At 43.3% G+C, this 26736-nt stretch overlaps 2 protein-coding genes across 3 annotated transcripts in view; both read right to left on the bottom strand.

Moving 5' to 3' along the window:
* Window positions 1-1379: 1379 nt before the first annotated feature.
* Window positions 1380-3540, bottom strand: GPR150 (G protein-coupled receptor 150). Its single transcript, XM_075543075.1, has one exon. The coding sequence runs from the start codon at window positions 3366-3368 to the stop codon at window positions 2103-2105; it is 1266 nt and encodes a 421-aa protein (XP_075399190.1). The 5' UTR covers window positions 3369-3540; the 3' UTR covers window positions 1380-2102.
* A 3554-nt stretch (window positions 3541-7094) lies between these two features.
* The window catches only part of ARSK (arylsulfatase family member K), a 31256-nt gene continuing 11614 nt past the window's right edge, over window positions 7095-26736 (bottom strand). Inside the window, exons 4-8 of one of the 2 annotated variants that reach the window (XM_075541291.1) lie at window positions 22100-22382; window positions 17830-18001; window positions 15833-16057; window positions 13584-13808; window positions 7095-8498 (exon numbers count right to left, since the gene is read on the bottom strand). In XM_075541291.1, coding sequence (XP_075397406.1) covers window positions 8224-8498; window positions 13584-13808; window positions 15833-16057; window positions 17830-18001; window positions 22100-22382 — 1180 coding nt within the window. In that variant the 3' untranslated portion in view covers window positions 7095-8223. The remainder of the gene's footprint in view (window positions 8499-13583; window positions 13809-15832; window positions 16058-17829; window positions 18002-22099; window positions 22383-26736) is intronic. The other variant, XM_075541289.1, reaches the window with a different exon arrangement.

Here is a 26736-nt window from a genome sequence, read left to right as displayed (position 1 = left end):
GTTCCCACTGCTTCTAGTCCCTTCCCTGTCTGATGGGTCACTTCCAGCCCAGCTTTCCAGGCAAGCATCCCCCATTTATAGATGTTCCACTCTGGGACCTTGACTGGACCCCCCCATGAAAGCACCTGTAACACTGTGTTGTAATTGTCAGATTATTTGTGTCCTCCATTGACCAAAAAGGCTCCGAGGGAAAGACGTGTCTTACTCATTGTAGCATAAGCAAACAAGGCCAAACTCTGTGCTGATGAGGGCATCCTGACTCGCTGCCACCCTGGAGGAGAGGGGCGAACTGCCCCAGGGTTCCCAAGGCTGTCATCTTTATGAAGCAGGCCGCCGCATCTCTCTCCCATAGGACCCCTGGTTGGTCTGAATCATGAACGCTTTGGTTAACTATGGTGCCATTGGGACTCCTTCCTAGCACATTATTTTCCCACAAAACAAGCTAGTCATAAACGCGTATTAATGAATAGACTATACTAAATCCGGGACTTGAGTCCCAAGCGTGTGTTTTCTGTTGGTAACTTATTCTGGTGTTTAGCATCTTCATCAGGCTAGTAAGAAAGAGGAAGGGAAATCCCAAACTGGAATATCCTTTGTCAAAATGTTAGAGAAAGACAAGGTAAACTTAATGGAAATTTCTTTTATCTATACCTGGCCCATATAATGAATGATTCAACTAATATATCCTCAGTGCCTACGATGTGCAAAAGCATTGTTCTAAGAGCTTAAGATGTATCTGTGAACAAAAATCATCCCTGCCCTTTGAAAGCATTATTAGCTCTGTAAGTAAACGTTGCCCAATCAGTTCCCCTGTCTGCAGCTTAGTCCTGCATTTGTCTGTGAACAGGAAGCTCTCTCTTGGAAAGTTTGTAGACTATGAGAACACTTGTTCCTAAGTGCTACCTCCTCCCTCCAGAACCAAGGACATTTACGCGAAAGCCACCCATTCAACAGCGTCTTGCCCTCGTTCTCAGCAGTACACACCATGAGCATGGCCTTCATCACCGCGCTTCTTCCCCCTGCACACCTGTGTGTGAGGCTCTCTCTGGGAGGGGAAGCCCTGTGCAGACTCCACTGTGGCATACCCCAGTGTGCTGGGGACTTCGCATGCAGAAGGTCCCCGGACAGAGCAGCACAGTGTGAAAGACGGCTCTGGGCACAGGAACAATGTCCTACAGACATGGCATATCTGAAAGGGACCAGGGAAGTAATTTTAAAAAATGTATCTTTTGTTTCTACTTTCAAAATTTACATAGTTTATTTTTCAATAGTTTTATTAGCATGTAACTCATATATCATACCATTCAAGTTTAGTCACACAAAATACAGCTGTACAATCCCCACCACAATCCATTTTAGAGCATTTTCTTCATTCTCATACGCATTGTTATTAGCAAGGCAAGCTTTTTTTATTTTATTTTTTTTTAGCAAGGCAAGCTTTTATGCCTCCTTTTTAACGATCCCAGCTTTTACTGGAAATAAAGGCCAAACAGATTGTCTTTGAGAAAACACATTGCCATAAAAAAACAACAAACATACTCATTGCTCAGTGGGAAGTATTTTTATTTTGCAAATAACTCCGTGCCTCTACAGTAAAACCACGTTCCACTTCAGACAGTGGTGCCACACAGTTTCCCTTCTCCCAAGGGAGAGCAATGGGTGCGTGTGGGGGGGGATGGGGGTGGGGCTTTAATTTCCCTCCTGGAAATAAAGGCACATTCTCTGTTCCTGAAGAGACACTTGGATTTAAACACGATTCAAATTGAGTAAGAAATAGATGGTAACAGCAAATACTGAACGCGAACCGAACTGCACACATAGGAAAGGTGTTTTCCAAGCTCCCAGTGGCTCGCTGTCTCCAGACGGAGTGGGAGAAAGGTTAGAGGGGTGGAAGGGGACAGAACCCGCAGGAATGCGGGGACGAGGTCAGCTTCAGGAGATCTTTACAGTGGACTGAGGGGGAGGGGGCAGGCGGGCTCAGGGTAACTCGGGAGACACCCCTGCTCGTCATGGTGTCTCTGACCGACACCTACCCCATCTGCCCTCGTCCTGCGTGGACAGCTCGTGGTGCTGGCGGACGACCTGTCTCTGTTACCGAGCCCCTAGAAGACGCTTTCGCAGGAGCAGGGCGGCGCCCGGGACCGCGGTGGGGGTCTGGGTCCGGGCCGGCCGTGGTGATAGTGCGGGTGAGGCCAGCGGTGTCGGTGCAGAGCCCGGTGGCCCTCGGCTACCTCGTCGTCCTCGGGGCCTCGCGGGCGCCCGCAGCAGACGCCACCTAGGCGCTTCCACCAGAGGCGGCCGGGGCCCTCCTGGAAGAAGAGGTAGACGAAGGGATGGAGCGCGTAGTTGGCCGCTTCCACCACGTGCAACGCCGCCTCCAGGCCCTCGCCTGCCGCGGCCCCCGGGGGCCGTCCGGACCACGCGGCGGCCAGGCGGGCGGCGAAGTAGGGCAGCTCGCAGCCCACGAACAGCAGCGCCAGCACCAGGCTCATCTTCAGGCTCTGCACCTTGCTTCGGGCCAGCGCGCCGGGCGCGGAGGCGCGACCCGGGCTCGCCGACCCGGGCGCTGCGGCCACCGGGGCGCGGGGCCGGCGCTGCCACCAGGCGCCCAGCAGGCGGCTGCAGGCGACGCCCAGGACCGCGACGGGCGCGAGGAAGCCGGCGACGACCTCGTAGAGGGCGTAGACCTGCAGGTGCCAGCGCGCCAGGGGCGCGAGGAGGCCCGCGTGGCAGCGCCGCTCCCCCGGCCAGGCGCGCGCGGCCCCGGGCGCAGCGAGCTGCGGCGGCACCGGCGGGGAGGGCGCGCCCCCGCGCGCCACCAAGGCCGGGGGCAGCGCGACTAGAAGCGCCAGCAGCCAGGCCAGGGCGGCCAGGGCGCGCGCGGGCAGCGGCGGGCCCAGCGGACGGCGCACGGCGCGCTGGCGCTCCAAGGCCACGAGCGCCACGAGGTGGGCCGCGGCGCCCCGGCCGGACACCAGCAGCAGCTGCTCCAGGCGGCACGGCGTGTCGCCCGCGGGCGCGCGCCGCTCGCCCAGCAGCTCCGGGGCGAGCTGCGAGAGCGCGTGGCCCCCGCACGCGTACAGGTCGGCCAGGGCCAGCTGTCCCAGCAGGAAGTCCATTTGGCGACGCTTCGGCCCGGGCCGGAGCCTGCGGCCGCCGCTGCGCAGACGACACAGCACTGTGGCGTTGCCGGCCACCGCCACCACGAGGATGACCCCGAGGAAGACCAGGTGGACGCGGGGCCCGGGCGGGGGTCCCCAGACCGGTACTTCCTGCCCGGGCGTAAGGTTGAGACCCCAGCCCAGCGAATTGGGGATGGAGACGTTGGGCGCCGGCGACACAGCAGAGGAGCCAAAGGGATTGTCCATCCTCAGCTCAGAAGAAGAGGTGCCACCGAAGAGGGCGGTAGGGCGGGCAAGACCACGACGGCGGCGGCTTGGCAGCTCGGGCGCGACTCTGGATCTACAAGTTCCCAAAGTTAGTTGATAACGCACACTCACCGAGAGCGGGAGGAAGGCTGCGGGCGGGTTTGCGCTTCGTTTTTTAGTTTTTTTTTGTGTGTGTATTCTGCTCATTTGCTGCTCCAATGTGGGTTGTTCGCCGGCGGAGCCCACGTGATTCCTATTCGCCAGCCTCCTCTGGGCTCCCCCTCCCCAGACCTCCCATCTCAGGATCTTCTTCCAGATGCTGCAGCCAGAGGATGCGACCCCCACGCAGTCCTGGGAAGAGCCAGGAGTTTCTCGGTTCGGAGGCCCTCTCTGCTTTTTATATATTTATTTATTTGAAACATTTTATTAGGGACTCATACAAGTCTTATCACAATCCATACATACATCAATTGTGTAAAGCACATTTGTACATTTTTTGGCCTCATCATTTTCAAAGCATTTGCTCTCCACTTAAGCCCTTTGCATCAGGTCCTCTTTTTTTCCCCTCCCTCCCCACTCCCTCTCCCTCATGAGCCCTTGATAATTTATAAATTATTATTTTGTCCGGTGTCTCCCTTCACCCCCTTTTTCTGTTGTCCATCCTCCAGGGAGGAGGTCAGATGTAGATCCTTGTAATCGGTTCCCTCTTTCCAACCCACTCACCCTCTACTCTCCCAGTATCACCCCTTACACCCCTGGTCCTGAAGGTATCATGCACCCTGGATTCCCTGTGCCTCCAGCTCCTATCTGCACCAGTGTACAACCTCTGCTCTATCCAGACTTGCAAGGTAGAATTCAGATCATGGTAGTTGGGGCGGAGGAAGCATTTCTCTCTGCTTTTTAAATGGAAAGCTTTGTCTGAGTTTTAACATGGAACACACGACAGAGGAATCTCTTGACTAAAGTCCAAAATTTTTTTCATGGTTGCCAGTAAGGGGGGGTGATCTCTTTTGATTAAAAAAAGGGGTGCTGAGATACCATGTATTGGCAGTAGCAAGAGAACAACTGGGACGCCAGACGTAATTGCTTTAGAGCACAACGAAGAGAGACATGCCTCCCTCAGGTCAAGGACTGAGAGCAATTCACTGCGAAGAACGATCGTCCAGGACGTGGCTTGGCAATTCAGAGCAGCAGTGAAACCAGTGCTCCGCCGAATTGCCAAGCAACCGCATTGCAGATTGTTTCAAAGACTCATTTCCAGAAGCAGGGGATTGCAGCTGCTGCCTTGCTGATATAAAATCCATTTTATTGGTCAGAAGCAGGCATTCATAGGCTTCATGTAAATCGTACACGTCTTTCTTTTCCCTTGGTATTCTCATCCACCGCGGGATGTGTCATCATTCTCTTGGTTCCATGTTCCAGCAGATGGGAAGGCTGTTAGGAGGGACTACGCCTCCAATGAGTCTAGAGAGGTGACTAAGAAAATGATAAAGGCGGCCAATTTTTAAAAAAGAAATCTAAGGCACAGGAAATGGTTTAGCGCAAATTCTCCTTCGCTTGGCCCTACCTCCTAAGAAGCAGATTTTTAGTTTTTCTGTTGGAAGCATCAGTTGGTTTCTTAATGCACGCTGGCTGGCCGTCAATCACAGTGAAAGAAGAGTTTCCTGAACTTCTGGTAGTCTGGGGGTCCTGGAGGTGTGGTGCATAGGACAGTGTTCACATTCCCAGCCAAGGAAACATTTGCACTGGGTGAGTGTGTTTGGACATGAGTAGATTAAAGGCTGCCAGTTGCTATAGGAACCCATTTTCCTGAGATAACTGTTCTACCACCAGATACGTCTGTAATTATCACCCTCGTATTCTCAGCGCCTCACAATAAACAAAACAACACTAAGAACAAATCTCACTGCCATCGAGTCACTGACCTTATCATGCAGAGTACAAGTGGCCAGAAGGGTTTTCTTGGCTGTAGTCTTTTGTGTGTGTGTGTGTGTGTGTGTGTGTGTATAAGACAGAATTTTATATACAAGAGCAGTTGACTATTGAAGAAGCATCCCAGCCCAGTCCAGATCAAGTCCATAAGTCTGTCATTAGCCTATATGGCCAATACCAATCCATACACTCATGACACACATGCAATGACATTGAATGCAGAAAGATCACAGGCCACTGGGTGCAAAGTCAGTGATGGTAGAAGCATCTCAGCACTGGCAGGGGTCTCCATATGACTCCTCCAGTTCCTAGGACTGCATCAGGATAGGTCCATGTGACTTCTCCTCAGGGATGTCTCGCAGGAAGTGAGGAGAGAGAGAGAGAGAGAGAGAGAGAGAGAGAGAGAGAGAGAGAGAGAGAGAGAGAGAGAGAGAGAGAGAGAGAGAGAGCTTGGCTGTAGTTTTTACAGAAACACATCACCAGGTCTCCCTCCTGCACAGCCACTGGGTGGGAGCCAGCTTCAGCCAATCTTTTGGTTAGTAGCTGAGCACTGAACTGTTATACCACTAGGGTGCGGGACCTTGGTAATATGCTTTCAAGGTCCCGGCCTTGTAGAAATCTCCATGAAGTAAATGATCTATGTGGAGACAATTTAGAATACTGAAGATGATACAGACCCGAAAAGGGGAAACACCACATTAGTTAGAATGAATGGATATCATAAAGAATTCCATTCTCACTTCATTTGGCTACATGTCTAATATGACTTCATCAAAAGACTAATTGGATTAGCTGGGCTCTGTGGCGCAATGGATAGCGCATTGGACTCCTAACTCTCCCCAACAAGTGATTCAAAAGATTAATTGGATTATTTATTTTTATAACTAGATAAATGGATTCAATTTATACCCAAAAAAGTACGTCAAAAACAGTAGCCAGGGCACTTCCAATATAGACACCAATGAAAAGGGACTAGGCCTACCAGATATTGATACATATTAAAGTTTATTACAATGACCCAGTGAAAAAATTTTAATAAAGGGCTCAAACATAAATAGGATTTAGGAATACAAAATGACATTTCTAATCAATGGGGAAAGGATAATTAACTCAACAAAAGTATTTAATAAAGTGACATTTCAGACCTACGAGAAAAAAGTTTACTCCATCAATAAAAGGTCAACTCTGAAGCCATCTTTAAAAATAAAGATATATTAGAAATAATCTAAAGACATAAAGATCTCTAACATATCTTTGGAGATGAGCTGGAGATAAATAGCTCACTGGAGGCCAGATACATTCACTCTGCTTCGTCTCCCTTCGAGACATTCCTGTTGACAAGCCACATGGAACTATGCTGATGGAGGCAGAGCCCTGGAGCTGGAGGAGCCCCATGGAGACACATGCCAGCGCTGAGATGTTTTCATTGCCACTGGACCCACAGGACTTTCCATCCACTGGTCATTGCATGTGTTGTGTGACTCTGAGGAGAACTTACAGACTGGTATTGGACATATGGGCTAACATCAGACTTATGGACTTGATCGGGACTGGACTAGATTACTCTTTGATATAAAGTTTATTCCTATACATAAAAAAGATCTCTAACATAACATACATTCCCGATGGATCAAACATTTAAGGGTAGATATAAACCCTAACTGAAGCTGATGAGTGGTGTTGCTCATTTTAAATGTGGCACAAACGGCAAAGGCATACAAACCCAAAAGAAAAAAATAGATTTAAAATTTTATTACATAAACACATTTCTTTCTCTTTTTAATAGACACATTTCTGTATGTTAAAAGCCACCAGGCAAAGCCAAACGACAAAAATGATGTACTGGAAAAGAACACATAAGTAGCTTTTATTGTAATAGGTGGAAAAAAGAGTCCACCAATTTAAAAGAAAAATAGTCAAAGGATACAGGACATGCCATAATAAAGGAAATCCTATGGCTGTGAAATATATAAAAATAGCATTTCTCTTGCTCAAAATTAGAAAGATGAACATTATAATAATCATTTTTATCTACTAGGTTGACAAAAGATAGTTTCTTGATAACGTACATACAGGCAAGGGCGTGAGGGCATGCGCTGCTGGCGGGAGTATTAATAGGAATGACATCTTGAAAGGGAGCTGGGCAGGAATTAGTAAAATTTTTCTAGGTACTCTTGACCCAGCAGTCTCACTTCCAGGTGGGAGAAAAAGCAAGATGCAGAAAAATGGGTATATGCTCCCATTTATGTGGGGAGAAAATATGTTTGTCTATGCATATAGGTTAGCAGTTACCTTGGTGGCTGGGGGACCAAGAAAGGAGGGGGACGGCTTCATGTTCAGGGTTAAGCTTATTATACCTTTTGGAGCACACACTCTGGGAAAATATTGCTTATTTTAGAACATAGTAACAATGTCAGGCACAGGCAGGGCTGGACAAACAGTTGACGTGTCATTAAACACAATGAGCTCTCTTATGGATTCCTCTATATAATCCATAAATCTTAGAGAAATGAGGTTTTATGTTACATTCTTTGCTTCCCAGCCTTTGATATTTCCATTAAGTTGTTAGGTATTGGTAATTAGAGTATGATTTTAATCGTAATTTTGAAAATAGAGAATTTTGTGTGTGTGTGATCCAAGTGAGTTTATAGAGAATAGTAGCAGTTTCAGGTTGTACAGTAAATGGAACACAAGTCAGACAGAGTCCGCGGCCCAGCTGCGCTACATTATGTAGCAGCCACTGGGAAAGAGAACTAGAGAATTCTTTAACTGTTAGCATTTTATTTTAAAAATATAATAAATTCCTTAAAATGAAAATTAGTCATGCCTTTTATAATATTTACAATATATCAATGATTATGATTTGTCACATATTCATAAGTAACTGGAATGTTCCCTTCTTATTTGTGATCAAACTCTTGGGCTAATGTGGGTTTTTAAGCCACTGATTGATGGCACGTTCGTATTTTCTTGGTTCTTTCAGCCAGTCCTGATGCCACCTGAGATTGGCTATAACGTTTGAATAGTTTTGCCCTAGACTTTGTCTCCAGCTGATGAACTGCTCTTTGTTGTACTGGCGAACAGCGGCAGAAACTTTAGGGTAGTTTACAATAGAGCGGAGTCTCTGATCCAAAGAACAGGTAATATCTGGAAATTCTGCGGCGACATTTGTCAGCTCATCTGGATCCAAGGAAAGGTCTAAAAGAAAAAAATATCTGTCAAAACAGTTGTCAGCTGTGATCGAGGGGTCCCAAAGGGATCAGTTACCAGGCATCAAAGAACAAAAAATCATATCATTGACTGCACACCTCCATGATAGGATCGCTGAAGACAAATGGGTGCATAAGCAAATGTGGTGAAGAAAGCTGATGGTGCCCGGCTATCAAAAGAGATAGTGTCTGGGGTCTTAAAGGCTTGAAGGTGAACAAGCAGCCATCTAGCTCAGAAGCAAATAAGCCCACATGGAAGAAGCACACCGGCCAGTGCGATCACGAGGTGCCAAAGGGACCAGGTATAAGGCATCATGCAAAAAAAAAAAAAAAGATATATGTGTGTATGTATATATGTGTGTGTGTATGTATAAGTGTGTGTATGTATAAGTGTGTATATATATATATATCATATTAAATGAAGGGGGAAGTGCAGAGTGGAGACCCAAGGCCCAAGTGTCGGCCAATGGAGATCCCCTCATAGAGGTGTTTAGGAGAGGAGATGGGTTAATTAGGGTGCGAGGTAGTACCGATGAAGAACACAGCTTTCCCCCAGATGCTGGATGCTTCCTCCCCCCAACTACCATGATCCGAATTCTACCTTGCAGGGCTGGATAGGACAGAGGCTGTACACTGGTACATATGAGGGCTGGAGGTACAGGGAATCCAGGGTGGATGATACCTTCAGGACCAAGGATGTGAGGGGGATGCTGGGAGAGTGGAGGGTGAGTGGGTTGGAAAGGGGGAACTGATTACAAGGATCCACATGTGACCTCTTCCCTGGGAGAGGGACAGCAGAGAAGGGGGGAAGGGAGACTCCGGATAGGGCAAGATATGACAAAATAACGATGTATAAATTACCAAGGGCACATGAGGGAGGGGGGAAAGGGGAGGGAGGGGAAAAAAAAAGAGGACCTGATGCAAGGGGCTTAAGTGGAGAGCAAATGCCTTGAGAATGATTGGGGCAGGGAATGTATGGATGTGCTTTATACAATTGATGTATGTATATGTATGGATGGTGATAAGAGTTGTATGAGTCCCTAATAAAATGTAAAAAAAGAAAAGAGGAGAAAAAAATGATTAGGGCAGAGACTGTACAGATGTGCTTTATACAATTGATGAATGTATATGTATGAACTGTGATAAGAATTGTATGAGCCCCTAATAAATTGTTAAAATTAAAAAAAAACAGTTGTCAGCTAACAAACATATTTTGGTAAATGTCTCTTTAAAGACACGCTACGGCGGGTTTATTTCTAGTCTTTCATTACCGTGCACAAAGGCCATGTGAATGGCAGAATAATAGGCCTCATGCTAAGTGTGAGCCTCCAACTTCCTTCCTTCCGTCATCTTGCTATAATGAGTTTGCTAGCTTTCTCACTCACCCTTAGACTGCAGGACTAGTCAAACCCTTCACAGTGGCAGATGCAGACCCACTTCTTTCTGTTGTACTGTCTTACTTCTTTTGACTTGCAGAGAAAAAATAGAGTCGTGTTTATGCCGTCCAATCCAGTTGCCCAAACTTTCTGGATCTAAAACTTCTTGGTAGCTATGGATGACAATGAAAGGCCCAAATGCACTTGCATGGTCCTCAAGCAGACAAGTCTTCATGGAATCTCCTGGAGCCATTCTCCAGGGATGTGACTAGCCTTGCCCTCGGAGAGACAGCGTGCACTGGAAGTGCAGTACTGCCGTTACCAAACTCACACCGCTGCCACTGCCTGGCTCTGACTCACGGCAACCCCGGAGCTGTCCCCGTGGGGTCCTCTGGGCTGGGGGTCTTTGCGGGAGGCAGTGGCCTCGTTCCAGGCTTTCTCCCCCAGAGCGGCTGGTGGGTCTGAGCTACTGTGGTTGGAAACCTAGAGCAGCTACTGCACATACAGTTAAAATGTAATTTCTTCTCATTTTGTTTCCCCTTTTGACTCACTTTTAACTTGTTCTAGTTTTTATTACTTTCTGCTTTCTTTTGGATGGATGGAACTTTTTCTGTCTTATTCTGTTTTCACTTTGGTATGATTTTCTTTGTATGAAATTTAGGATAGGCGAGTCTATAGAGACAGTAACTAGACTAGTGGTTGCTTAGGGTTATGGCAGGAAAGGTTGGGGCAAGCTAATAACAATGGGTACAAGAATGGAGAAAATGTTCTCAAATTGATTGTGGTGAAGACTGCAAAACTTTTCAGTGTATTTACTTTGAATCATATGATATGTGAATTATATGTCAACAAAACCCTTACAATGACAAAGGACATTTAAAGAGCTATTAAATACAGGCACATAAATATACTTACATACACACTGATAGGAACATAGATTTAGGTACATACATTTATATGTTAAGTATTAAAATAACACGGACATTGGGCCTCTACTCAAGTACTCTGTTAGTGCAAGAACACTTTGTCCTAATAACCTGGCATTCTGTGATGCTCACCTTTCTGACACGATCACTGGAGAAGACAAAGCGGGTGCAAAAGCAAATGTGGTGAAGAAAGCTGATGGTGCCAGCGTACTAAAAGATAGAGCATCTGGGGTCTTAAAGGCTTGAAGACAAACAAGCAGCCATCAAGCTAGGAAGCAACAAAGCCTACACGGAAGAAGCACACCAGCCTGTATGATCATGAAGTGTTGACAGGATCCGATATCAGGCATCAGAAGACGCAATACAATCATATCAATGTGAATGATGGGCATTATAGTGGAGACCCAAAGCTCATCTGTAGACAACTGGACACCCCCTTACAGAAGGGTCGGCAGGGTTGAGCCAGCCAGGGTGCAGTATATGACCAATAAAACACACAACATTCCTCTAGTTCCTTAATATTCCCCCTCCCCACTGCTATCATGACCCCAGTTCTACCCTACAAAAAAATCCGGCTAGACCAGAGCATGTACACTGGTACAGATAGGAGCTCTCGACACAGGGAATCCAGGACAGATAACCCCTCAGGAAGAGTAATGGAAGTAGCCATACCATGTGGGGTGAGAAAGGGGGAACTGATCGCAATGATTGACGTATAACACCCCTTCACACAACCCCCCCTCCCAGGTGATGAGCAACAGAAACATGGGTGAAGGGAGACCTTGGACCAGTGCAAAATATGAAAATAATAATTATAAATTATCAAAGGTTCATAAGGGAGGGAGGCTGGAGGAGGGAGGAAAAAATGAGCTGATACCAAGGGCTCAAATAGAAAGAAAATGTTTTGAAAATGATGATGGCAGCATATGTACAAATGTGCTTGACACAATGGGTGTATGGATTGTTGTAAGAGCCTCCAATAAAATGATTAAGAATAACAGAAAAAACTCTTAAAATGAATTTTTGATATAGCCAGGGTCTGTTCTTACAAATTCACTTAGTCCTAGTTTTCTTATACCTCAGCATTTGGTTTTGAATTATTGGCAAGTTCTATTCTCAGTATTGTCCACTTGAATAAATAGCCATAGAGTGTGGTGGGAGTTGGAGAAGGGCAACTCTCTCCATCATCACCAGCAGGGAAGCAATAAACACTTCAGACCCGGACACACTCTTTTACACGTGAAGTGGGGAGATAGGCTATAATTAGGATGCCAACCTAATTGGCAAAACGCAAATGAAAAAATCTTCTGATTTAAGAAATGACAACTTATGTTGAGGAAAACTGCAATGGGCCTATCTGAGTACATTACGCATGAGGCAACTGAAGACATACGTGGTTTTGCTCTTTACGAAAAGGAAGTCGAACCTTAAAGACTGAAGCAAAGGCTGTCTCCTGCACTGATCCTTTGTCTTAGTTTTAGAACAGGAAAACGAATGATCCAGAGGGAAAAATAATCCTCTTTACTCATTAAGAGTAAGAGTTAAGGGTTTCCTTTAGAACAGTGGTTTTCAACTTTCTTAATGCCACGACCTTTTAATATAGCTCCTCATGTTGTGGTGACCCCCCAACCATAAAATTATTTTCATTGCTACTTCATAACTGTAATTTTGCTATTGATATGAATCGGGCGACCCCTGTGAAAGGGTCGTTTGACCCCAAAGGGGTTGCGACCCACAGGTTGAGAACCGCTGCTTTAGAAGCTAAGGGAGAACGGGTGTACAGTGGGCTGCTAACCTTAAGTCTGGTGGTTCAAAACCAGTCATACGGATTGACAGGAGTCAGAATTGACTTGATGGCAGTGAATTTGAATCCTTTTGAAGCTAAAGAGTCTTGCTCTTAGAGCTGAGGATGAGTCAACGATTATTTTGGATTAATGATTTTGATATTTGTAACTGGGAAGGAAATGAGAAAGAAATGAATGTGAATAATGAATCTTGCAATATTTTAAGTACAAAGCAGTGGGAATATGTTAAGTAAAACTTGAAATCCAATAATATTACTTAAAAATGAATTCAGAGTATGGTGAAACTATTTAGGTACTTTTTATGGTGTGGAACGGGCATGGGATTTTGCGTCAGACCTGTGTTGAAATCCTGATCCTCCCATGTCTTGGGTGTGAGAACTTGCATGGCTCTTTGGAGCTCTCTGACTCCCTACAGCATAATCGGACAGGCTTGTGCAGGCAAGGAAATAATAGAGGTAGAAAGCCAGGCTTCCTAAAACAGGAGTTAATCCTGTGGAGCAGTAGGACCTTGCCTGCTAACTGGAAAAGATGTGGTGCAGTGGGTTATGATTTGAACTGCGAACCTCAAGGTCAGCAGTTTGAAACCAGCAGCAGACTCAGCGTTCTGCTCAATGTAAAGACAAACAATCTTGGAAACCCACACGGTCCATTCTGTTCTGTCCTATAGGGCTGCTTGGAATCCACTCACTGGCAGTGAGTTTTCCTTAGAGGAGAAGTGATTTTCATCACAGGCCCCAAATCAAAAGCCTTAAGGACATTTGCTCTGAAACCATTTGCTCTGAAACTTGGAAGCTTATTTGTAAACAAGCTACCTCTCACACAGGCAACCTTACGTAGACTGTCTCAGCTTGAGAAGTAGCAGATATTAATTTATTTAATGATTACTAGGTCCCGTAAGAAAGGTGGGGTAGGTTAGCTCATTGCATGTATTTTACACTAGGAAAAAAAAATCTATCAGCAAATTTACCAAAGAGTTGAGGTAGCACTGAAACACCGTCAGAGTAGGCTATGTACTTCCACTGGTTGGTTCGAAGCATGTAGGTGGAAGCGTTCACATTACATCCATGGAATTCACTCAGGATCCAGGGTGGATGCTGGTGTTTGAATTTGGTTTCATTTTGAAATGTTTCTGATGATAATGGCAACAAAGAGTATCCACTCAGGTTCTGAGGTGGAGAAATTCCAGCAATATCTATGTAACAAAAACCAAGTTAAAAAACCATAATAACAACTCATTTTTATCAGTGGAGCATTCATAAATGACATAATTTACATTGTGACCTTATAATCCAAGGTCACAGAGACTAGAGATTGTATATGGATTTTGCAAATGCAATGTCTGATGGTAAATGGTTACTCCACTTTCCATTTGACCCTGGATACATTATTAACCTCTAGGAATCTCGGCTTCCTCGTGTCACACATTCTCGGCCCCACTGCCATCTACTCTATTCTGACTCACAGAGACCCTATGTAGGGTTTCCCAGGCTATAAATCCTTAGGGGAGTAGATAGCCTCTTTCTCCCAAGGAGCGGCTAGTGGGTTTGAACTGCTGACCTGTGATTAGCAGCACAACATTTATCCAATAGTGTTACCAAGGCTCCTTCCTCCTTTATAGGGAATAGTGAGGCTTTCTGCTCCAATGAGGATTTGCAGTCTTAGAAAGCAAAAGCAGTTCGACTCTATTAGATAGGGTCAATATGAGTCTGAAGCAACTCAAGGGCAGTGGGTTTTGGTTTTGGTATTACCTTAAAGGTTTTTTTTTTGGTTTAAATAAACAATTTAGGTAAAATGATTAGAACTGTGCCTGGAACACAGACAACCCTCAACAAATATTAGCTAATATAATCAATCAGGACCCCTTTTCTTTCCCAGAATGATTTAATAATCACAGCTGCTTCTCAACTTTGCTCAATGGGATATTAATACAAACTTTATGAGAGGGGAGTTAAGTAGTTACATAAGTTTACAAAGCAATGGTCAAATAAAATGTGATAAGTATATTTGTTGTAGATGTAAACTTATTCCTAATATGTACTATAAATCTTTGAGTGGTATATTGTATATCATATGCTCCCAGTTTTTTAATGGTAGAACTCTCCTGTCCCCAAGGAGCATTCCAAGAGGTTAATGTTTTGTACATTTTTAGGGTTATACTGATTTGGGGGAAATAATATGTTTTTTTCTTATCAAACACAAAACAATAGAATGAGAAATGTCTAACTTAAACACATTTTGTTTTTTAAAAGTGATTTAAAGGTATTTATATGGAAGTCCACATTTTGCTATATGAAACTTATGATTATAGCCACACCCCAGAATAGTCTTATTGTGAGTCTGTGGTTGTCTCCGTGACCCTCTTTCTAGCTTGAGAGCTCCAGGTTTTAATGTACAATAAAGTATTTGATAGAATATAGAAAATAATGCTAGCAATTAAACAGTTGAATAAAATAATGAACTGCCACGTATTTCATGAAAAACTGCCAAATCCTCTAGAAACCAATTGCCAATTCTATATAGGTTTAATTCTTTACATTTAATTATACATTATTTTAATATCTTCACAAAAGCTGTTAACAAACCCTAAGTATCACTGTTCCCAATCTTTCGCTATATTTATAGACATTAAGAAGCACTGAGTAAAAATTAACTAAAGGTTTTGAGGCAAAATATTCACACAGCAGATGAAAGGACACTAACGTTTTAAAATAAGAAGCCCGGTGGTGGCATGGGTCACAGGATGGGCTGCTAACCACAAAGCAAGCAGTTTGGGTAGAAGATGAGACTTCCTCCTCCCAGAGACTTACAGTCTGGGAAACGCCAGCAAGCAGCGCTACTCAGTCCTCTAGGGTCACGTGAGTCAGAACTGAGTCGATGGCAATTGGTTTGGGCATAGCTTCAAAGTATGTGGAATAATCCAAAAAGGAAATGATCAGACTTTAGGGAATGGGAGGATGTACAAATCATTATCTGTAAAGTTAGGAATATCTTAAGTGACTAGCCTTTATAAGCAGACCCGAATTATTCATCTCTGATGGCTATAGCAAGTGGAGGGCAGAGAAGGATGAGTCTTATCTTCATTTTCAAAGTCTGAGATGAGACTCACAATTAAATGAATTGCTTAAGGTTACCTAGGAGCTGGCAGGGCCTCTGACTACTGCGCTTGTCATGCTCTGGTATTATTCAGATAAGCATTCACAGAAATGCATTACGTACCAAGCATAGTAGGATAAATATCCACAAGGGAAACCACATTCGACACTTGTAGGTTGGTCTTAATTCCTGGCCCCATCATCAAAAGTGGAACATGGGCGCTGGCTTCATACATACTCATTTTATAAAACTGTCGATGTTCCATGGCCAGCTCTCCGTGGTCTGACGTGAATATAACAATGGTATTCCGAAGGAGATCTGACTGGCGAAGAGCCGAAATAATTTCACCTACAACATGGATCAATACAAATATACGTTTGAACTCGCTTCTACTTCATGATTTTTCCTATCATATTAAATTTATAAGCTATATGCTACGAAAGTTTTTCAGAACACTTCTTAGCATCTTTTAAAACACAGAGGGGAGGGCGAAGATGAGGGAGAGAGGGGTAAAAGGAGGAGCTGATACCAACGGGGCTCAAGTAGAAAGAACATATTTTGGAAATGATGATGGCAACATATGTACAAATGTGCTTGATACAATTGATGTATTATTATAAGAGATGTAAGAGCCCCCAATAAAATGATTTATTAAAATTAAAAATAATAAATACATAAAACTCATAAGGGAGGAAGAATTGCAGGTCCTAGGAATTAGTCTTTACATATAAAATGCTTGCTTTATTGTTTTCCAAAACTGTAAACTGAGAATCATCTCTTGAAGTGTCAGTTATGTGTTTAGCCTCGTGAATATGCATATCCATTATAATATGAATGTTTGAGCACCTACCCCGCATACTGCTTTAGCTGCCAATAAATAGCCTAGACAAACTGATAACTACGGATATGTACAAAAATGACAAGTTCTATGGAAGTCCTTTTCAACTCTGACTGGACTGGACTTCAGACACACTAAGCACTCCCCCCGCCCCCCCGGGCATGCTGGGTTATGTGTGGACTGCTCCCTACATGGTCAGCAACCTGAATCCAGCAGGCTCGCCATGGGAGGAAGATGAAGCTTCTGCTCCTGGAAAGGTTTACAGTCATGGAAACTCACAGGGGAGTTCTACTCTATCTGAGAGGGACTTTGTGAGTTGAAATCTACTTAACGGCAGTGAGTACTTTGTTTTTGATTTAAAGACATTTTTTATAATGCTATATTTTATAAAGTTATTTATAAATTTGTCAATATGGCTCTTTTGCTTTCTTTTTTTTATTTTTTAAATTTTTAAATTTTTAAAAATTTTTAATTTTTTTTTTTGCTCTTTTGCTTTCTGCTGCATACTTTTCTGTTTTTTCCCATGGTTATTTCTTAATACCATTCTTTGTTCAGTCCCAAGGTTTGCTTTGTACAGAAGACGGGCTACCCATACTTCACCAATACAATATCATTCTACTTCCATGTGCAGCAAAATAAACAATATGGTTCTATGCAAACTTTGCTACTGTCTCCACGTCTGAACTGAAAATTACCATGAATAAATAGACAAGAACCTTGATAATAATCTTAGAGAAAGAGGTTTAGCTTGAGCTGAACTTGAGCCTCAACAAGAAGGAAATTCAGTCTGATTATGGATCAGAATAGACATGACTTTAAAGGAATTCCAGGGAATTTGTTTGTTTGACAGTTTTTACAAGTCTAGAAGAATTGAAGATCCTATAGTAAATGTTCTCATTTCCCAGAACCTAAGCTGCCTTCCAATCATCTTCCACATGTCAACCAGTGTTTGGCTGAATAGGTTCTAGATTAAAGTCCATAAAAAGTTTTGCTTCAAGCAAATGCTAATCTTCTATATTCTTTTTACTTTTGAACAAATTTGGGCATTTGTTAATTTATGAGTAATTAAGAAAGATGAGACTTTGAATTTTTTCTATTAATAATGCAAATACCTAATTTTATATGGATCAAGATTTCTATGACTGTAAGCCTGAAGTACTAAAGTAACTGTTTAAAGGAAATACTTGACAATGTTCATACATATCACTCACCAGCATGAGCAGTGTGGTGAGGAATACACTATGTTTTTTTCATGTAATTATTTATTAACTATACCACCTACCAAGCATGGCATCTGTTTCAGCACACATTGCATAATAAAATGCTCTAATCTTCTTAATTTCTTCCTTGGTAAACTCCCCAGTGCAGTTTTTGGTATAAGAGGAGTAATAATCCACTGGGTGCATTTCTGACAGAGGAGACCACTTTGGGATTTTAATGGTCGTCTCCGATACCTAAAAGAGTGAGAGAACACTTAGTTAACCACGAGACAGCTGTACTTGTGCGGCTCTTGGGTACTGTTGAGTCTCTATGACTCACTGGGAGTTCACGTGACCCAGTGAACGGGGTCTTCCTGGCTGTGACCTGGATGGAAGCCGAACGCTACGTGTGGGAAACCGAGGACCTGGAACGACGTGTCCGTGGTCTGCTGCCAGCACGCCATTCCGTGTATGAGGCAAGCCTCTGCAGTCAGACATTAGGAAAAAGCCTCAAACCCCAAGCTTCCAGGAAGGAGATGTTTCTCCGCAGCACACCTGCTCCCCATCGATGCTTAGGCAGAGTTGTTTTCTACGGACGCTTGACTCCTCACAGACGATAAAGGATGCTCATCTCAGAGCAGGTTTGCCCCACTTGCATGCTTCTTCACTCTCTTTGAACGACTCCCTCTGAATGCTCAGAATACCAAGACTACTACACTGCTCATGTGCTTGATGTATATGATGACTGAGAGGCTTGCAAGCCTCAAGAACTGCACAAATCCACTGTTGAATGAACTCCGGGCTCTTATACCTTTCTCGCTTCTCCTGAGAATGGAGTTGAGTCCCCTGAGCCCTTTTTCACTCCTCTTCTTCATTTGCATGTGTCACTCCTTGGGCCCATTGTGGGGCTGTACCCCACAACTATGTCCTCTTCAGAAAACAGCAAGGTGACTTCAAACTCCTAACCTTTTGGTTTTCAGCTGAGCAATAAAATGTAGCAGTATTATTTCTCTCACTCACCAATAAGTATATGAAGGGGTACCTAAAAAAAAACGGGATTTTTTCCCCCAAAGCTTTGTATTTAATTTTTTTTTTTTACAAAGCAACCTTAGTCAAAGTCCTCTCCATTACACGTAACACATTTGTCATCCCGCAATTCCATTCTTGGAAACATTTTTCAAGCTCATCTCTTTGGATGGCTGATAGCACCTCCTTTGTATTTTCCCTTCACCTCTTCCAGTGGTCAAATCCCTGTCTGTGGTAGTTTCCTAACCCCCTGCCAACTTGACAACGGGGTAGAGCAATTTTCCCAACAGCACGAGCTCACTTCCTGTCTCTGGGTCACATTTGATAATTCTCAAAATATTTCAGACTCTCTCATTACACTTTTGAACACTTAATAGACCAGAGCACAAGCATAACCTTTAAAAGCACCGAGAAACAAGGCCCAGGTGTGATTCGTTTATTGCAGTAGTCCTGACAGAATTCACGGTAGCCTACGGTACTGGTCGTTTTGTGTCTGGCTTGTTTCACGTAAATGTTTTCATGGCTTGCCCATGTCATAGCATTGTTCGTATTGCCATTTACCCAGAACTTTTAAAGATGGTGTTAAGTAATTAAAGCCCTGATTAAAATAGAATGCCCTAAAATGGTTTTTGATTAGAACTTTTAAAGTAACTTAAATTTGATTTAGGATGACATACTCCAAATAGTCTGATCTTTTGCACTGGTAAAGCGTGTATGGATTCCAATTACAATGGCTTAGTTACGTACAGCCCAGGGAAAGTTTCAGTGACCAGGGTATATGAGGACAAGTCAAAAAGTATAGCTGCTAAGCGCCTGCTTTATAATGCCCTGGTTTATTTCATGTTTAGGCATGTCTGTGCGATCAATGGATGACCGTGGAAAAATGTTCTTAGTAATACACTTGTCTTAGTTCCATTCCAAAACAAAACACAAACTCACTGCCATCAAGTCAATACTGACTCACAGTGGCCGTATAGTACAGGCTAGCACCGGCCCTGGGAGTTTCCGAGACTGGAATTAAAAGGCCCGTCTTTCCCCTGCTGAGCTGCTGGTGGATTCAAACTGCCGACCTTGAGGATTGCAGACCAACTTGTAACCACTACTCCACCAGGGCCTCCTTTTTAATCTCATTGGAGTGCCATTAAGAAGGATATTTTCCAGTGCATTTAAAAGATATGATTTTGAGATTAGGGCTAATATCAAAATTTTAACAAACTCAGGTGTACATCTTTCCAAAGGAAGCTGTGAACAAGTTTATAAGAATGCCGCTCCATGCAAAACAACAGGGTTTAGAAAGACCCAGTGTTTTACGGAAGACCTTAAACATGTGCCAAGAATGACGATGAAGACATCCACAGAGTTACCAGTGGTGCAGTTGTCACTGAAGCTGGGAATCTCCCATGGGCTGGCAGTTTAATCAGCAGCTTGACTTTGGCAAGTTTGGACTCCATGGGGCAAAAGTGTTGTGAGGTCAACTCACTCAAAGAGCTGCTCTTCCCCTCCGTCTTTTAAGCAGGATTGAAGTTAAGATGATTTGTAGGACAAACCACAACCAGGGACTAGTCTTGAATCTACCAAGACCATCTAGAGAATAAAGTCCAATCAAAAGTGGCTTCTGAGGGGATCTGCTGGGCCAGTTAAAGCCAAGATCGAAAGAACAGCTCAGAAGGTTGTGTTGATTGTTTTTTGGATTCCAAAGGGACAATCTTGTTAGACTTTCTTGAAGGACACGGGGAGGTCAGGGGGTTTATTAGGAAAAACATTTTCTTTAAAGGAAACTGCACTGGTGAGGAAAAGGCCAGGTAAGTGATGCTGAAGAATTGTTTTCTAACACAATGTGGCACCTGCTCACCCTTCAAGGGCAGCATGGGCTGTCGTGTGATAATTTCATTGGGTAGCCTTTCCCCACCACCTTCTGGTTCTGATCATGCCCCTTCAGAATGGTTTGTTCTCCAAACTCAAAGAACATTTCAAAGGAGTGTGATGTGAGTCCCAGATTTCCCCCTTTGACACGGTGCAAATTGCAGAGCACAGAATTCTCTGGGAAAGGGTTCGAGAGATGCAAAGATGCCTTCAGACGCGTATAGACCTGATGGAAGCTATGTCAAGAAACAACTTTGGATTTGGACATATTGTTTAAAAATGGATTCCATGACTTTGTAGCAATACTTTTTTTACTTATCCTCATACAAATTATAACTGTACGAAGCAAAAACTTTGCGGCCAGCTTATCTGTCTGTAAACATTATGCAAATAAGAGAATTGCATCGGGCAATGACCAAGCTCATCATTTCCTTCACACTCTGTCAGTACGTGGCCAGGACACACTTGTTACTCAGTTCACGCACAGAACCGCATGTGAGGCGGTGCTGCCCGTCGTCTCCCAGTGCCACAGGGCAATTTACAACACTCAGACGAGGAACCTGGCTAACAAACATGAAAGGAAACTACCCAGCACAAAACCAAGTCATAATGCTGGACGTGCTATTAGATTAAAACCTACATGCAGTTTGGGGACACAGTAGACCCTGGGAATGTTTACACTGCTACTGTTTGAGGCACGCTTGATCTGTAGCAGAAAGCGTTCCCTGAAGGCAACCTACAGATGAGGAGAGCGGCTATGACTCAGAAGACTGAACATGTCTCAGAGGAATAAACCAGCAAGAACTCCACATAAAGGAGATGAGTGCTTCACTGCATGGCAAGAGCAAAAGAAAAATTGCTGGTGGTGACTCAAACCTACAAAGGAACAGGTCAGTTCATCAACATGAGGGAGACACACCTGCCTTACATCTTATCCTGGAGTGATAACAAGGTAAGCACAGTTCAAACTATGTACTACTGGTGATGTTCTTGTTTGCTTTATTAAACAAAAATGTTTTCAATCATAGTTTACTAAATAAGTACTAGTTTCACTATTACTTTCCATTTCCCCATACATTTCTTTGTCCCCCCCATATATTTATAAAATGACAAATATTTTTAAAGGTTCTATTGATTATTAAGATATCTTTATAAGGTTTTGGCTTGCTTGATACTTTTACAACCTGTGTTACCAGGCAAAGCAAGGATGTCTGTACTCTGCACATCCACCCTGAGCAAATAAGATTCCATTCTGAAGTAGCTTTCCGAGTTTCAAGACTTCTTTAATATTTGTAAGATTGACGCCCCTCCCCCTTTTTAAATTAAGCAGTGGTCAAGTGTGAAGGAGAATGTGCAAGCTTCACTAAGTTTACAAGTGATAATTAAAGAAATAATGAGCAAATTCCAGAACCCTCCAGAGAACATGTTGGCTTGCACATCTGAACACACAGCGAGAACACTTACTCTTTCAAGCCAGTAAAGGGATGTGCGAAAAGTTGAAGCTCCAAAATTTTCTCCGGAAGACGGTGAAGGGTACGGGTGTGGCAAATTTAATCCCAAGTAAAGAGCAAATGGTTGCGTTTCATTAGCCGCTTCCTTTCTTAGCCAATGTACTGCCCGGTCTGTGTTTACCCAGTCCCCTTTCATCACTCTTACTTCAGTCTTTCTAGGGATAAGACTAACCACAGGCCGGCCCTCTTGTCTGAGTGCAAAAGCAACATCTCTTGTCCATGCTTCTACACGATTGCTGTGGGGACAAACCAACACATGTGTCATAAGATATTAAAATATTTTTTAAAACATAAGAAAATAATATGGAAAACAATTTTTTAGACTCAGCCAGTTTAGGAAAAAATTATAGATCTCAACAAGGAAGTTAATGAACAAACTGAAAAATAACCATACCAAGAATCACACATTTGCCTGTGTGTTCTTACAACTGTAAGTTACTCATAATGATTATATTTTCTTGGAGCAAGATGATCAAATAACAATGTATCTGATCCCTAGAATTTCTTGTTATTCACTGAATTTTTTGTTATGTTGCTCCTTTCCTGTTAGAAGATAGCTACTATAATTTCTTTTTATCACTAAATGTATTTTTAAAATTCATACCTCATATCTATCTCATATATTCTTGACTTCCCAATTAAGAATTACTTTCAGATGTATCCTTTCTCATTTTAAGAACAGTTTTAATTTTGGTCAGAGCGATTGCATAGTAATACAAATTTCTTATCCATTACTTAAACTAGAGCTATTTTCGTTGCTATCTGATTTTGAGTCAATGACTCGATCAATTCAAGTTGTCCAAATCTCTAGATTATTTTATCTTCTTTTTTTTTCAGTCAATGTCTAAGTATATGTAGAGGGCAAGTGGTTTAGGAAACAGTCCTGGATATTTCTAAGAAGTTTCTTTTTTATAAGTTGCAGATGAGGCAAGTTTCTCTGAAGTTGCATATACCTATATACTCGAGTATAAGCTCAGGCACCTAATTTGACCACAAATAAACGGGGGCCTTTTCAGCATGAAAAACATGCTGCTCAAAAAAAAAAAAATGTGCTGAAAGAACTCAGCTTATACTCGAGCATTTATGGTAATTAAAAAAATTCAGATACAAATCTGAAAATAAATACTATTTTATACCTAAAATTTTACTCCACTTGATAAAACATTCAGTCTACCTAAGGACCCAAGTCCAAGAAAACCTCATTGCCACTGAGTTGATTCCAACTCATCATGACCCTGTCTTAGGACAGAGTAGAACTGCTTGCCCCTCTGACTTTCCATACATTTCCATATCATACAATTGAGTAGTTCAATCATTCAGTCATATCAAGGGGAATTGTACATTCAGCACTGCATCTATTTAAGAGCATTCTGTGCCCCATCCCCCCAGCATGGTAAAATCGCCTTTAAAATGAGTTGTGCAATCATGAATAGTTCTAGTTCTGCCCCCTGCCTCCTCCTTTATTATTTACTCCCAAGATCCCCTTTCCTTCTCGACCCAAAGGCAAGAGTCCCGACAGCTTTACTACCAGGCAGAGACCACGGTAATCTTGATTATGCTGCATTGAGCTCATTAGTTGGCCAGGTGACCTTTCTATAGATAAGACCTGAATTTTTTCTGGGTGCAAGTGTCTCTTAGATGTTCCATGACGGCAATTTCTTCCCTGGCTTCTTGAATGTTGATGGGGTCTTCTCCCTCTCATTGCTTGTATTACCGTCTTTATATGATCTTATCCTTACCACTGAGTACGACTTGTTTTCCATTGTCTTCTGTTGGGTCCCCCAGCTGTGAAGCAGAGGAGGAGTGGATGTATAATGAGAATAACTGATACAAGGTGTTATAGGGAATGTTGGGGGGAACGGAAAGCCTTATCTTTGTCCTGAGAAGTGGCTTGTGGGTGTGAACCACAAATCTTGCAGTAAGCAGCCTGTGTAAACCAATATGCCACTAGGTCTCCTTCAAAGCCCAAAGAGAAGTCAAACAAACAATTTTATTTTTTGCCCGCAAGTAAAAATTTAGGCAGCAATATAAAAATTGTTTTTATTTCATAGTAGATATTCAATGCTTTGATAAAAGTCTAAAAAATATAATTGCAAAAGAATTACATATTCTAACAGATGGCATTCCTAAAATAGCATTGTCTTATCATAACAACATACCATTAATTTCTCAGTGTTAAATCACTGCTGAAAGCTCATTATGTGATCCTTAAGAGTTATTACAGAGGAGTGGGAGTTTAGGGGATTATTAACACCAGTAGTGGAACCCTAGTAGCAAAGTGGGTTATGTGTTAGGCAGTTAACTGCAAGGCCAGCAGTTCAAGACCACCAACTGTTCTTTGGGAGACAGATGAGGCCCTCTACTCCTGTAAAGATGTACAGTCTCAGAAACCCACAGTGACATTGTGCATCCTATAGGGTTGCTATGAGTCAGAATAAATTTGATGGTATATTTGTTTGTTTTTAACATAAGTAATAGTCATGGTACAGTCCAAGTTTTGGGAGATAAGCAGGATTAGGATATTAAGATACACACAAACTGTTTAATAATCAAGAGAGCTTTCTTTTCAATCAAGGAAATGTTACATGGGAAAATATGGTTGGGGAATTACGAGCAGGCCTGTAATACAACTTAACTAATGGCAACTTTAGATTACCTCAAGATTTAACTCTAGGTGCAACCAGGACCTATTCAATAGTCATCAAGAACATCGTAATTCAGATATGTCAATTCTTCCTCGGTCTTTGGGTAAATGACACAGAGGCCATATCATATCTGATCTCCCTTCTGCCACCAACCATTCCTCCCATAATGCTACTTTTGTTAGGTTTGACAATTTGTTGCCATGGTCACACAGAACTCAGAGACAACACTCACTATTATGTGGGTTAAATAGGAACGCTAACAGGTCACCACAGTCAGCAAGGATGGAGTCATTGGTCCACAGCAACACCTCTTCTCAGCCAGCAGCCGAGTCTCTTAGCAATATGGTCCCTTGGCTTCTGCCTCAATGTACCTGGCAGCCCGTCTGCTGCTTGGCATTAGGCTCATACTTGGGGTGCAGCTCCTCTGCTCTCTCTCAAGGTTTCCCTGCCTGAGCCTCTTGTCTGAGACAGCTTCCCTCTGCCCACCCCTCGGTCTCCATCTGCAGTGTCTGATGCCTCTGGCATAGGCCTCTCCCACTTCAAAGATCTCGAATGTGTTCCTCTGGGGCCTCTTCTCCTGCTGGTCCTAGGATTTCTGTGTTTCTGAGAAGGCACTCATACACAAAGGACTGGGAGTGGCTTGGGTGGAGGCATGGTTTGTGTCTTTCAGTAGACCACATCCCCAAGGAAACAAAGGGTGGGGCTTGGCTCACACCTTCTACATTCCATCACCATCTTTGCAATAGTAGGAATGTGCCAGCCCACCATGCAGCCAGCCTCAAACCATCTTGCTGAAGGTCTTCCTCTTGTTTACGACCGTAATGGCCTTCTCCAGGTATTGGGCCTTCTGGATAACATGTGCGAAGAACATGTGATGAGGTCTAAGAAACACGTGGCTGTCCAGCTTCCCAGGCGGGTTTGTTCATTATTTTCTGGCAGCCAATGGTTTAGGGAGTATTCTTTACCCTATTTGAGCGCATCCATCTTCCCTATCATTCAAGTGCATCAGTTAGTCCTTGGTCTTCCTTATGCATTGCCTAGTGTTTCACAGAAGGTGGCTGGGCATGACATGGCTTGGGTTAAGCACATTTTACTTTCCACAGTGACATCTTCGGTTTTCCATATTTAAAGAGGTCTTTTGTAGCAGATTTGTTTAATTTTTTGACTGCTGCTACCATGGGTATTGATTATTCATCCAACTTCAGTATTTTGTCTATTAATTGGTTCAGCGTCAGGATTTTTGTTTTCTTCTGATAAGGTGTAGTTCATGCTGGAGGCTGCTGCTGTGGTCTTTGGGTTTTTCTCAGTAAGTGCTTCAAGGCACTGTCACTCTCAGCAGGCAAGGCTGTGTCATCTGCGCAGTGCAGATGCCATGTTCTTCATATAAACCAGCTTCTCCCACGACTGGTTCAGCACATGGATAAATACGGTTGCCGAAAGGCTACAACCCTGCTGCGCACCTTTTCTGATCCTGAACCATTCTGTATCGCCTTGTTCTGGTTCAGCAAATGTCTCTTGGTCCATGCCTACCAAAAAACTCCAAACTCACTGCAATCAAGTCAATGCTGACTCATAGCAACACCCCGTGGGTTTCTGAGACTATAAATGTTGATGGGCGTAGAAAGCCCAGTCTTTCTCCCAAGAAGCTGCTGGTGGTTTTGAACTGCTGACCACGTAGATCATAGCCCAACATGTAACCATTACACCACCAGGGTTCTGGATAAGTGATCTAATCTTCTGCAAGTGAGCACAGCATCACTTTGTTGACAAATTTTTTTTATTAAATCATTTTATCGGGAGCTCTTACAGTTCTTATCATGACATCCAGACATTCATTGTGTCAAGCACATTTGTACATATGTTGCCATCTTTTTTTTCATAGCTTTTATTTTTTAAATCATTTTATTTGGGGCCATCATCATTTTCAAAACATTTTCTTTACTTG

This window comes from Tenrec ecaudatus, chromosome 2, assembly GCF_050624435.1.
Source record: "Tenrec ecaudatus isolate mTenEca1 chromosome 2, mTenEca1.hap1, whole genome shotgun sequence".
Lineage (NCBI taxonomy): Eukaryota > Metazoa > Chordata > Mammalia > Afrosoricida > Tenrecidae > Tenrec > Tenrec ecaudatus.
The sequence above is the reverse complement of the archived record's forward strand: the minus strand, read 5'-3'. Positions and strand labels throughout refer to the sequence as shown.